The sequence below is a fragment of the Mus caroli genome, unplaced genomic scaffold (assembly GCF_978045245.1).
Source record: "Mus caroli unplaced genomic scaffold, Mus_caroli_1 scaffold_13, whole genome shotgun sequence".
In the NCBI taxonomy this organism is placed as follows: Eukaryota; Metazoa; Chordata; class Mammalia; order Rodentia; family Muridae; genus Mus; species Mus caroli.
The window spans coordinates 8,286,087-8,299,195 of record NW_028227268.1 but is presented as its reverse complement, the minus strand read 5'-3'; the positions used below and the strand labels follow the sequence as shown (position 1 = coordinate 8,299,195).

Sequence of the window (13,109 nt, the reverse complement as noted above, 5' to 3'; positions counted from 1 at the left end):
TAGGCTCCCAAACAGTGCCGTGTCTGCTCTTAGCTTTTTAAAGTGCGGGTGGTTTAACCTTTCCCGTGGTGATTCAGGAGTATGGGTGCTGAGATTCCGAACGAGGACAAATTGGTGCCCAGAGCAGCCGCCTGCACAGCAGGAGCGGGCAGGGTCTCCTGGGACTCTGAGGGTCCCTGCTGTGATTCTGACATTTTCCAGGGGCTGAGCTCCTGCTTGTTCAGTGCACCTCCTGGGGGCTGAACCCAGCCTGCAATATTGTATATGCTCAGTAAGTAGTATTTATTGTGTGTGTGTGTGTGTGTGTGTGCGCACACACATGCCATAGTGCACATGTGGAGGTCAGAGGACAACATACAGGAAGCAGTTCTCTCCTACCACCGTGTGGGCACTGGGGATTGAACTCTCAGGCCATCAGGCTTGGAGGTGGACGACTTCACCTGCTGAGCCATCTCAACAGGCTCACTTTGTTTTGTTGCTTGCTTGAGATGGGTTTCTCCATGTAGGCCTGGCTGTCTTGGAACTCACTCTGTAGACAGGGCTAGCTTTGAACTCAGAGATTGCCTGACCCTGCCTGTCAAGTGCGGGGATTAAAGGCGTGCGTCACCACGCCTGGTAGTTTGCTGCTTTAGTTAGACTGGCTGGCCAGAGATCTGCCCAGCTCTGCCTTCTCAGCGTCAGGATCACAGGCGGGTGCCACCGTGGCCAGCTTACCCGAAGTTGCTGAGAGCCAGAGCTCAGGTTCTCCCACCAGTCCACCAAGCACGTTCCCCGCTGAGCCATTCCCTAAGCCACACTTGTTGCTGTCTTTGAGACAGGGTCTTCCTCTGTATCCTAGATGGTTTGGCCCAGGCTGAGCTGGAATTCATGATTCTTCTTCAGCCCCACAGACACTAAGATTACAGGCCCCCGCCAATTAGTCCAGCTTGGAAGGCATCTTTTGCAGAGCCAACGGCACAGCTTGGCGCTTATGCTGTGCCACAGCCACTCTGACTTCCTAAATGACAGCTGCTCTCCCGGTAGGGATGGCTTCTTCTCACACAGGGTAAGCCAAGCCGGGTCCAGCTTCCACGGAAATGTGTTCATCGTGAGGCACTCTTGTGTGGATTGCCTAGTTGTCCTTGGTGTCTGTCATCTTGTGAGAGCACTGGGAGGACACCCATGGGCTCTGGAGTCCATTCGGAATCTGACATGGACACTGAGGAGTCCCTCTTCCCCCTGAAACTTCCTGTTTCCTTTGAACCATGATGGAAGCTCACGGGACTGGACAGAATCCGGGAAATCTTTGAACTTGCCCAGCTTGCAGTCATAGGAACGACCTAAGCTTGTTCAAGCCTGTCGTGGACCACGCTGCACCCACAGGACGCTGCCTTTTCCTTTAAGCACATCATTTCCCCATTCTACAGAGTGAAAGACTGAGAGATGCTGAGCCAGACCCGCCCTCTGGCTTGCCCTATGTGTCATCGTGGTTTGGAGGCACTCAGGGGGACACCTGCTCCCCTTACCTTTCTGTGTCCTTACTGAACTGTCCTTTGCCCACATCGTTGACAGCGCACAGGCGGAACTGGTAGGATCGAGCGGGAACCAGTCCCTTGACCATCACTGAGGTGGCTTCTGGGTCCACGCTGGCCAGGAGTATGGTCCAGGGAGCATCTACAGATACACAGGATTAGGGTAGAGGGGCACACTGTGTAGAGGGGGATATGCTCCTCTTTTAAAAAATAATTTTCAAATTTTATTTCCTTTTGTGCATATATGTGTACATCTATGGGCATGCATGTGCTATGTGTTATATGGAGGTCAGAGGACAACTTGAAGGCATTGATTTGCTCCTTGTGGCTCCCAAAGACTGGACTCAGGTCATCAGGCTTGGCAGCAAGTGCTTTTACCAGCTGAGCCATCTTGCCGGCCAGCGATGTGATGGAGTCTACCCTTCATCCCCATCCTTCTCCTTTGGGTGGGAAGGGGAGTGAATGGCTCTATAACTTGGGACAGAATAGGTCACCATGTCAGCTTCTCTGGGTCCTACTAGCTCATGGGATCCAGAGGTTGGAGGGAGCTGGGAGGAAGTGGAGGGGAAGCAGAGGTTCATGGGAACTGAGCTGCCTCAATTCTGGAAAAGCCACACTGAGGGCAGTTGACATTCACAGTGGGGCACTTGTAAGAACAACAGTCTTTGAGGCCACTTCTTGCCAGGTCTTACACAAGCCCCTCCCCTGCATAGTTCAAAGCCAACCTTTGAACTTTCATTGTCCTGCCTATGCCTCCCAAATGCTGGGACACACCAGGCTCCCCCGTGCAAGTCTTGTTGGAGGGTCATAACAGCCTACCAGCTGTTTTGGTAGGCTGTTGGCATGCATGGTCCTAGATGTAAGCCTATGCCCCCTTACACACAAGGAAACCACGGCTGCTCAGGGAGAAGATCTGCTCTGCCCAGGGGTTCAAGAAGTATGTGGTAGGGCTAGCTGACTCACAAGGTGACCTCACAGATCACACCCCATTTTGCTCAGGCTGTGTGGAGACATGGGAAGGTGACAGTGGGGGAACCTTACTGTTTTCTGACATCTCCAAGATGTAGCGCATCAGAGGGCTGTTGCCGTCGAAGGGTTTGGCCCAGGTCAGGTTGATGGCACGTCTCTCCACGGTGCTGAGGGTTGCCACAGGGTGCTCAGGGGCATGGGGGAGCTGCCTGGAGGAGAGATGTGTGTGGAGGGGCCACCCCAAGTCCCCGAGTGCCATGCTCTGCCATCAGGTGACGGCCGAGCTGCACGCTCAGAGAGTCTCCTGTTTCCATGACGCTGTGTACTGGGCGTGTCTTATGGAACTCTGCCCTTCATGCTAAACTGGTCTTCAATTTGCTATGTAGTAGAGAATGACCGTGAACTTCTGATCTGCCTTCTTCCACCTTCCAAACCCTGTCCTTAGATTACAGACATTTGCTGCCCAGCAGCCATTACCATCCTTGTCTAAGCAGCTGTGATAACCCGCAGAGGACCTTCAACAAGATTACCACATGGAAAGCTACTACTGTAGACGTTTCCTAAAATATACAACTCTACATATATAAAAGGCATTTAAATGGAGTTAATCTCTAATAGGAGCACAATGCCTCTCCTAGATACCAGCCTATAATTTTATAGGCTATCCAATAAAAAAAGCCCAGTGGCATGTATGGAGTATCTTTTTCCAGGGTGATTGTCAGTGGGGTCCCATAGCTTCTCTCTGTCATAGGCTGTTGCTGTTTCTCTTGCTTACGTTCCAGAACTTGATGGTAAGACCTTACTGCTGAAGAGACCATATGGCGCCATCAAACTGGTACCAACCTGAAGCTTCATCCCTACTTGCTTGCTTTTACATCTCTGGAAGGTTCAATGTATGCAACCGGGAAGAGAAGGAGTCAGTGTTCTTACCTAGCTGAGACTCCTGCAAGCTACAAGAACAGCTAGCCTGGCAAGACACACCCACTCACTGGTGTAATAGTGGCACAGATGCTATGGGATGTTATGTTAAGTGACCAGAGCCACTTTCTGCTTGGATTCAAGGTCTGTATCACAAAACGGAACTCATAAGATGGGCCTAAAACCCGTGGTCATGGGGGTGGGGTGGGGTGGGGGAGGAGAATCTAACACTATTCTTGTCCTAAGTAGACACAGAAATTAACAGCCTCCTTAGTCTTTATCCTTATACCTCTGGATTCGGGCATCCTTCATTCCTCACTAGAGAAGATGCCCCTTGCAGTAAGTGGTGACAACTACAGAGACCCATGGCTGGCCAGTGTGCTGAGAGGCAGAGACTGTGACGTGCTCAGGTATAAATGTCCATCGTCATCAGATCATCGTGGAAATAAGATCAAGATGTTATATAAGATCAAATCAGCCTACATCCTACAATGGAAGGGGGAAGGCTTGAGTCCCGCCTATAGCTGGAAAGATAAGAAGTCCCCATGCTCCAGTAGACGGTCCCATACCCATGCCATAGGGCCACCACTAAGCGGACTCAGCAGGTTTGAGAACAACAACCATGAGGTGGAGAGGGAAAGGTTGTGAGGTACGGGGGGGGGGATAGGAGGGGAAGGATGGGGGTGGACTTGATCAAGATGCATCATAGGCATGTATGATATTCTCAAACAATAAAATGAATAAACAAACGATTGCCTGTCCATGTTCCCTCGTAGGAGAGGGTGGTCGCTGGGCCCTCATCTGAGATCCCCACTAATTCCTCCTGCCCTTCCTTCCCAGGGGAGGCGTGTAATCTTGTTCCAAGATGGAACTCCATTTTGGCAAGTACGAGGAAGTTACCATCCATGTTGGAGCGGGGATATTTTGGTGATGTAGCTACCTTGGGGTTAACCACACTCCCGAGTAAGGCAGATAAGCATATTGATCCACCAAGCTAGACTTTGGCATCTTGGTGCCTTGTCTGGAGTGAGTAGATGTTTATGCCTGCCAATTCTTCTCTTTGGACCTAGAGCCCCATCTAAGGCCTATGAAGACTTCTGCTCCTGACAGAGGTGTCCCTGAGCTGTGGGGGCAGGCCTAGAAGGGTGTTCAGGAGGTGTCTTAGGGTATTTGGGTGGTCCTAGCCATACACGGTTTTCTGCCATGACCAAAAGGAGCTGGTCGGATCTGAATACCCCATTGTTGCTGTTACCCATGTCTCCTCTGCCCTTACCTGACACGCAGGTGTGCGTTGCGAGAGTCATTGCCACCAGCCGAGAGCACCCGGCAGGTATACGTGCCAATGTCCCCTGACCACGTCTGCGAGATGTGTAGGGAGCCATTTCTGTCCAGGCGGATCCGAGGATTAGTCTCCACGGCCAGTGTGGCCCCATCCTTCTCCCACACGTACCTACGGAGGGGGAGGAGGTCAGAAAGTTTCCAGGGTGGGTCACACCCAAGCCTCCACCTGGGGGGCGTGGGCCAAAGGCAGGTGGGAGGCTGTTATATGCATAACCTCTGGGACTGGGCTTGTGGGCAGGGAGCAGGGCAGGGGAGGAAGATGTTCCCTGGGGAGAGCGTGGAGGTCCACCACTCCCGAGGCAGGTGCTGGGTCTGGGAGCGTTCAAGCAGCAGGCCATTACTGGTCATTTACACTTTGGGTTCAGATCTGGGTCAAAATGTTGTTACTTTTGGCCAGAGGCCATTACAAAACAGCCACTGGGAAAGTGCCAGCCGAAGGGATTCCCCCGAAGATGCTAAAAGATTACAGCTGGGCGAAGGAATCAAACATCCTGAGCAGACCACATTTTGGAATTAAGTCTATGAAGGGAATCGTTAGATCGATGCATCACGGTGACAAATTGACTTTAGTGTCCAAAAAGAAAAAAAAAATCACTTTAGCTTCGGCCAGTCGGAACGAAAGGAGTCTTGAGAAATGACACACACGCTGGCTCATGACAGTACACTAGACCTCCTCCGGAGTTGTTAGGGAGAAAACACAGCCATTATCATTGTCACAGGCATGTCCCAAGGGCTGCCTCCATGGAGGTGAGGTGCACAGTGCCCTCCAGGGAAGGTGGGCTATAGTTCTCAGAAGGACAAGATGACACCGGGGGACAGTAGTGGGTCAACCTCAGGGTCCCCACGTTACCTGGATTTAGAGAATAGAAGATTGGCAACAAGAGTACTTCTGGGATATTTTAACCCTGAGTTTGAATAGAAAAGTCAACAGAAGCAAGATGAGCTACTGCAAGACGAACAACGGGGGTGGAAGGAAAGGACAACGGGAAGGAAAAATGTTCTCAGGCATGGGAGAGACTGTGATTACACGGGAACGTTCTAGATTCTTCCCCGGTGGTCTGCAGCGATACTGTGTCCAGCGGTAGGAAGCTCAGGCCAAAGGCTGTCCCTGATACCAGCAGCTTCCAACCTGATCTTGGGTAGGTTTGTTTAACCCTCTTTGACTCCGTTTGCCATTTGTAACATGTGGAACCCGTTTACTTCATAAGGCTGTATGGATTGTATGGATTGTAAAGGCGATATAAAAGGCTTAGGGGAGTGTCAAATAGGATCGATGGCCAGTAAGAGTTAGCCATGGATGTTTTTATTGAAGAATATTTATAGCAATGATTTCTGTGATCAATCTGTCCTTTCAGCCACCTAGCTACTTACCACCTGTCTATGCAGCTTTCCATCTATCTATTCCCATCCACCCATCCACATCCATCTGTCCATCTGTCCATCCATCCATCCACCCACATTCATTTATCCATCAGTCTATCTGTCCATTCATCCACATCCATCTGTCCATCCGTCCATCCACCCACATCCATTTATTTATCAGTCTCTGTCCATCCATCCATTATCTATCTGTCCATCCATCCATCCATCCATCCATCCATCCATCCATCCATCCATCAATCTACCCCCATCCATCCATCCATCCATCCTTCTATCTACCCATCATCCATCCACTCACCCATCTAAGACTCTACCTACTGGCAAGTCCATCCGTCTATCTGTTCACCCATATTTCTATATATCCTGTTTTAAAAACTGTCTCTTTAAAATCCAATTATCATATATCCTTTTTCATGTGCTATTCCCATACAATACATTAAAATGAAATCAGATGCAGGGTGTTCCGCTACAGCCCTCTGTCACTGCACTGACGGCTGGTTGTTGGACGCACCTCCTTTTCATCTGCTATTGTAGTTAGTAATGTGATGAACGCCCGCATTGAAGAATGTTTACCTACGCTCCGCTTCTTCAAAGACAAATTATCAGCAGCGAAACTGCCAAGTTAATTTTAAAGGCTTTTAATATAGATTTAGGAGTGGACAATACCAGTCACTTTCCATTCATCTCGTTACCTAGAGAAGAATCAGCCTCGCCAGCGTTCGGGGAATGAGCAGGCTTTCCCTAAACGCAGATCTATTTGCAGAGAGTTACTGCGGCTTAAGAAATACCCACGGCAAGCAGACACTCTTTGCTTCAGGACGTGATGCTTCGGGGAGCATATGTCCCTGCCTGGGAAACATTTGTTACTGAACTCGAGTGTAATTAATAGGTACTTGATTCTAATTAGAAATACAAGGGGTGGAAGACTAGGTTAGTAGAATATAGAGCAATTCCAGAATGTGGTATATTCCACGGTGGGGTCAGGGGATGTTGGCCCATTACATGCTTGCATATCTAAACTGTTTAAAATTCAAGACTTGTTATCTTTATTTTATGTGTCTGAGTGTGTGCTTGCGTGATATGTATATGTATACTGCGTGCGTGCGTGTCTTGTGTTTGGCGAGGATAGAAGAAGGCACCGAGTTCTCTAGGACTAGAGTTAGAGTTGTGAGCTGCCACACGGGTGCAGGGAATCAACGCGTGTCCTCTGGAAGAGCGGCAGCCACTGAGCCTCATCTCTAGCCCCTCTGTAAAGTTTTGCTGTAACATGGACATGACCATTTGTGGATGTGCTGTCTACAGATACAGTTGAGCAGCGATGCCAAAGATCACGTGGCTCTCAAAACCCAAGCCATCTCCTCCTGGCCCTTTATAGAAATGGTTTGTTGACCTCTGCATTATGAAACCAGGTTTCTACAGTGACTCAATGACACAAAACCAGAGCTGGTGAGATGGCTCAGCGGGTAAAAGGTGCTTGCTGGCCAGCAGATGACTCAAGGACCCACGTGGTGGAAAGAGAGGACTGATTCCTCCAGGGTTGTCCTCTGGCTTTCACACGTGTGCAAGCCCACACGATAAAACAAAGCAAAACAAAACATAAAAAGTCCCTCCTAGCATTCAGCATCATCACCATCCTCAGCATCATCAGCATCACCATCCTCATCATCATTATCATCATCACCACCATCACCACTACCACCACCACCATGAGCATAAAAACTAAGAGATGGTCCTCTCAACAATGATTCTGGAGCCACTGGACATCATTGCTCCAGGCATAGTTGTAGTTACAAATCTTTATTTCAAAGTTGGTTACAAACCTAAAGGCACAGTGCAGAATCCCCCAGCTGCCAGGAGGTAGTGGGAAATCTAGAAGGCCTGGCCTTCAGTGCTGACTCCAGATACCACACAGAAGGCCTGATCCCTGGTGGAGAGGCATGGATAAGACAGACTTTGTCAAAATTAAAATTTTCTACTCTTCCACAGATACTGCCAAGAGAATAAAAAGAGAAGCCACGGGCCGGAAGAAGATGTTTGCATGACAAATATCTGATAAGGCGCTGTTATCCAAAATATACAGAGACTTCTTAAAACTCAACCCTAAGAAAACAAACAGCCTGATTAAAAACCGGGCTGAAGTCCTTGTCGGATACCTCCCCAATGTAGGCACACGCAGAGGGAAACAGAAATGAGATGTTTGCCTCCTAGGCCACCGAGAAATGCAGATTAGCGCAGCGGATAGGATGGAAGGACTCTATTCTAGAGCATATTCTGTTATTGCAGAAGGCTGGAGCTCGGGACCTAGCACCAAGCAAGACAGGAGGCTCACAATTGCCTGCAACTCTGGCTTCAAAGGATCTGACGCCCTCTGGTGGACTCCATGGGTACTGCACACACAGGCGCATAACCCTTGCCCTAGCCTCAGATGCACATAATTAAAAACAAACAAACAAACAAACAAACACAAACAAACAAACACAAACAAACAAACAAACTACTTCAGAACAGCAACAAGAACTATACCACAACTAATAAAATGTCCAACATCACCCAGTGCCTGCCAGGGTAATATCCCCTCTTCCAAGATGTGTACCATGCCTCTGAAAGACACTTGGATGTTTGCTTCCCACCCCTCCCCCTTTTTTTGACAGGGTCTCAGTATGTAGTTCTGGATGGCCTGGAACTTGCTATGTAGTCCAGGCTGGCTCCAGACTCAGAGAGATCTGTTTGCCTCTGCCTCCTGAGTGCTGGGATTAAAGGTGTGTGCCATCATTCCTGGCTTGAGTGGTTTCTTTCAAAATTAAACAAAATATATACGTAGCCAGACTTGGTGGCTCATGTTTGTAATGTTAGCACTTGGGAAGCTGGGGCAGGAGAGTGGCTACAAGTTTCAACCCACCTTGGGCTACATAGTAAGAGCCTATCTAAAAAAGCCAGGCACAGGTGCGCGTGCGTGTACACACACACACACACACACACACACACACACACACACACACACACACCCCTCTACCCATATCACATTCTTGGCATTATTTTCAGGAACCCTTTTGGCTCCAGATAACATAAGCCAATCTTTAGCAAATCAGAGATGTGTAAAAAATTTGATTGCCAGGATACTTGTAATGAGATTTCTCACATTAGCAAAAATTTAGAAATAATAATAAAAAGAATGCAGTCGCTGTGAACTGGTAAACTGTTTCCCTCAGACAGTGGACTCCGAGCAATCCAGTAATTGAGTTGATGCAAGCATATTTATTGACATGGCACAGGGGGCACAGTAGGTCCGCAAGGGAAAAGGATTAGAGACTAGAGTGTGTCTGGCTCCTTTAATGGAACTCAAATATCATTACTGATGGTGTCGAATTAAGGGGAATGGTTAACTCTACATGGTTTTTTCCTGCTAGCCTTTTTCCCCCCTGATCTGCATTTTCCTCTTGCAATGTAATAAATTCATCACAAGTTTAAAGTATAAAAAAGTATTTATTAATATTAATAATGTCTCAAGTGGATTGTTCGTGTCCTGTCTAGATTTGGACCCAGATACCAAATAGATTCTTTGAGAATGACGGGCAGCCTGCAGCTGTCTGGGCCTGACCCCTGGGGCCTGGCTTTGTCTTGACAGCACATCGCTTGGGATCTGAGCGTCCAATACTTAAATGTGAGCCGTTGGTTTCTCCCTTTCTAGTCTGCTCAGGGGACCCCGTTGTACTTTGTAGTTAGAATATCCTGTTTCTGGGAGAATATCAGAATCACTGGGCAGCTTTAAAAATACTGAGCATTGTGTCCCCTGCCCCTATGTAATCTCGGGGCTGCCACTGCCCAAGGAGTGCAGGCTGGGAGCAGAGACAAAGGGCTGACCTTGGGCAAAGCTGTGAGCTCCAGGTTCAGTGAGAGACTCTTGGTGATTGATAGAGACGAGATACTTGATATCTGCCTCTTGCCTGCGCGCGTGCACACACACACACACACACACACACACACACACATGCACACACCTGTACACACATATGCACATACACACATGCATGCACATATGCACACACATGTATACATATGCACATGCAAGGCATACAAATGCACACATGCACGCATACACACAAGCAATGGAAACAGCTGCTGACATAACATAGTGGTTATTTGGGAGTTTTTCAACTAGAGGAACATAGTTGAAAACTAGAGAAAGGACACTACTATGTCATCGAGACTGTGACTCAGGGGCTGGCTTCTCTCTGAGGGAACTTTCACAATTGCTCTATTAATTTTTTAAAAATCTGATAAAGCCAGGATCCTGAAGTCAGTCTGCCAACATTCCGATTACCTCTGTGTGATTTCAGGGTTCATGTTTGTCCCTGCTGGCATGTTATAACGCCCCAAAGGTCAATGTTGAACACTTCATGAAGCGTTTCTCAGCCTGGGCAGGCCTGGAGTCCTGCAATCCCGGTTCCTCAGAACTCTATTATACTGATTGGCAGACTGTCCTCTGTCTAATGACCACCAGGTGGCGCCCCAGGACACCACTGTGAGGCTTAGGGAGGCCATGTCTGCTGGAGGCAGGAGTGCCCGCCCCTCGTGGCCTCTTGGCCTCTGTGGCAATTGTGCAACACTGTTACTACTCATTAGCTAGACAGCAACATGCTGGAATCTTCTGAAGGAGCAGTTATGCTGACTCCCAGCCTCTGGGGATCTCGAGAGAGCACAAAGGGACACAACACACCCCTCCGTCTTGCGGCTCCCAGATATGGTTTGGGAGTACCCTGGGTGTCCTTGTTTGAGGTTGGGTCTGTGGAGCTTTGGTCCACAGACGCCCAGCAGAGACACTTGCTTTAGACCCACAATGAGCTCTTGGTCCTGGCTTTCCCACAGGGGCAGGAGGCAACCTCTGTTCAAGCTTTTCCCTTACACGCCCTCTGACGGGGTCATCCTCTGTCCTGTCTTATCCCCGTGATCACCTCTGTGTCTTCTTGCCCAGACAGCTCCACTATGAATATTAAAATAAGACCTGAAGACTTTACAATAGGTGCTTAAACTAATTCATTCACACAAAGTTAGTTAGGGGATTTAAAAAGTGGGGAGCACGCAGCAGGAGTCGTCCACCTCTTTATTCTAAACACCCTTTCCCCTTCCCTCTTCGCCTCCCTCCTTTCTTGTTGCCCCTTTTCTTCCTGTCTAGTATATGTGCACAATATGTGTATGGTGAAGTGTATATCTGCGTGCTAAGCATGTGAGGCCAGAGGAGGATGTCAGGCGTCCCGTCTGTAATTTCCTTCCGTACTCTTAAGACGGTGTCTCTCACTGAACCTCAGAAGTCTGGGACAAGCTCCAGCCATCCTGTCTCTGCCTCTCCACAGAGCTAGGGTTAGAGGTATTTATGCAGCTGTGCCCTGCTTTGGGGTACGGGAATTTGAACTTGGGTCTTCATGGTTAACACATATAGGTGTTCTTAGCTCTGAGTCATTTCCCCCACCCCCGAGTCCTCTTCCTTGCTCTATTTCTCTGTCTTCCATTTCCTGCCTCAGGACTCTGCATCAACACGGTTCACACAGCATGGTCCTTAGGCACCAAGCCTCTTCCCCATCTCAGCCCTGTATCCAGCTCTGGACATAGCCCCCCAGGTGAGGCACGGCCTTACAGATGGCATTAATTCCCCGATGCTGCCATCCTGTCTTATAAGCATCCCCTCCCCCTTTGCGTGGAGTACCTGACAGTCACTCTGGGATCGTGGGTCACTCCACACACCATGGAGGCCTGGGTGCCCTTGATGACACTCTGGTCCTGGGGTGGCTTAGTGATGCGTGTCCGGGCTGTAAGACAGGGATATGTTTAGTGAACAGGGATGTTGGGATGGCACCATAGTTGGCGGGGGAGGGACACGCTGGAGCTGCGCATCTGGATGCTGGGAGACGTTGAGCGATGACCTCATATGTTGACAGGTTTATGTCACAATAAAAGTCCCAGGAGAGTGGAAAGGACAAAGTGTCCCAGGGACACTGTGATTCTCTGAAGCCACAAACACGGTGTGGACTCGGTGCCATAGAAGGAACGAAAATTGCAAACTGAGAGTGACCAGAGCCACCAGGCCAGCTTCCTGGTGACAGCCAACTACTCACTCGAGGCCCTAGGGCTCAGTCTGGAGAGGTGTGTCCATCAACCTGCATGTCTGGGGTGCACACCTCAAGTGGAAAAGGCTTGAGAGATCTGCTGGCTTCTCTCCAGGCTGATAATGGTGGGTGGCATACTGAACAGACAAGCTCACCTCAATGGGCCTCACCACCATGCCACTAATGTCTTGGCTGCTTTCTCAGCAGCACAAGGGTAGGAGAGGGACCCTGATGGACACTGTCTAGCCCGCAGAGCCAAAAATATTTACTCTCTGGCCCTGTGTTGATTTCTGCCCTAAAATACACAAGACAGCTTTTTTTTTTTTTTTTTTTTTTTATAGTTCTCTGGACTCAGCTGAGCGTGGCATGACCTCTCCATCCAGTGGCCTTGCTGGCAGGGCCACCTCCTTCTGGTTCCTGGCTTCTGAGTTAATTTGTCATCATCCCTGTGACAGGAAGAGCCTTGGTTGTGTCAGCAACACAGTATGGGAGTACAGATGCTGGCGACCCACCCCTACGGATGGTCACTCACCCCACACCACCAGGTCTGCTGATGCCTCGTCTACTCCCCGAGAGTTGGTGGCCAAACAGGTGTAGGTGCCGGCGTCCGAGATGTGGGTTGGGCTAATGAGCAGACTGCCAGATTCCAGCAGTGTGAAGCGAGGCAGCTGGACAGAGCCACTGGCCAAGATGCGCTCCCCTGAGGTGACATCGGGTTTTATGGGTATTCAGATGAAACCTTGATGCTGGCCCTAAATGCTCCAGCATTGGAAGGTCTCAGCCACCCACCCATCTCTGGACATGTTAAATGAGTTGTTAAGTGTTAAGTGACAGGCTGAGCTGGGACTTGGTGACAAGCTGGAGCTCACAGGGCAGCCGTACTCTTTCT

The 13,109-nt window shown here is 49.4% G+C and overlaps 1 protein-coding gene and 1 long non-coding RNA gene across 6 annotated transcripts in view; one reads left to right on the top strand and one right to left on the bottom strand.

Moving 5' to 3' along the window:
* Sdk2 (sidekick cell adhesion molecule 2) overlaps positions 1–13,109 on the bottom strand; it is a 277,776-nt gene that overhangs the window by 75,238 nt on the left and 189,429 nt on the right. For both annotated transcript variants that reach the window (XM_021175806.2, XM_085829438.1), the window contains exons 11-15: positions 12,753–12,920; positions 11,821–11,923; positions 4,672–4,848; positions 2,553–2,689; positions 1,506–1,653 (exon numbers count right to left, since the gene is read on the bottom strand). In XM_021175806.2, coding sequence (XP_021031465.1) covers positions 1,506–1,653; positions 2,553–2,689; positions 4,672–4,848; positions 11,821–11,923; positions 12,753–12,920 — 733 coding nt within the window. The remainder of the gene's footprint in view (positions 1–1,505; positions 1,654–2,552; positions 2,690–4,671; positions 4,849–11,820; positions 11,924–12,752; positions 12,921–13,109) is intronic.
* Positions 12,609–13,109, top strand: part of LOC110304422 (uncharacterized) — a 28,801-nt gene continuing 28,300 nt past the window's right edge. For 2 of the 4 annotated variants that reach the window (XR_002379081.3, XR_002379078.3), the window contains exon 1: positions 12,609–12,765. This is a non-coding gene — a long non-coding RNA (uncharacterized LOC110304422). Of the gene's footprint in view, positions 12,766–12,852; positions 12,926–13,109 lie in introns of those variants that run through there. The other 2 variants (XR_015044931.1, XR_002379079.3) reach the window with 1 other exon arrangement.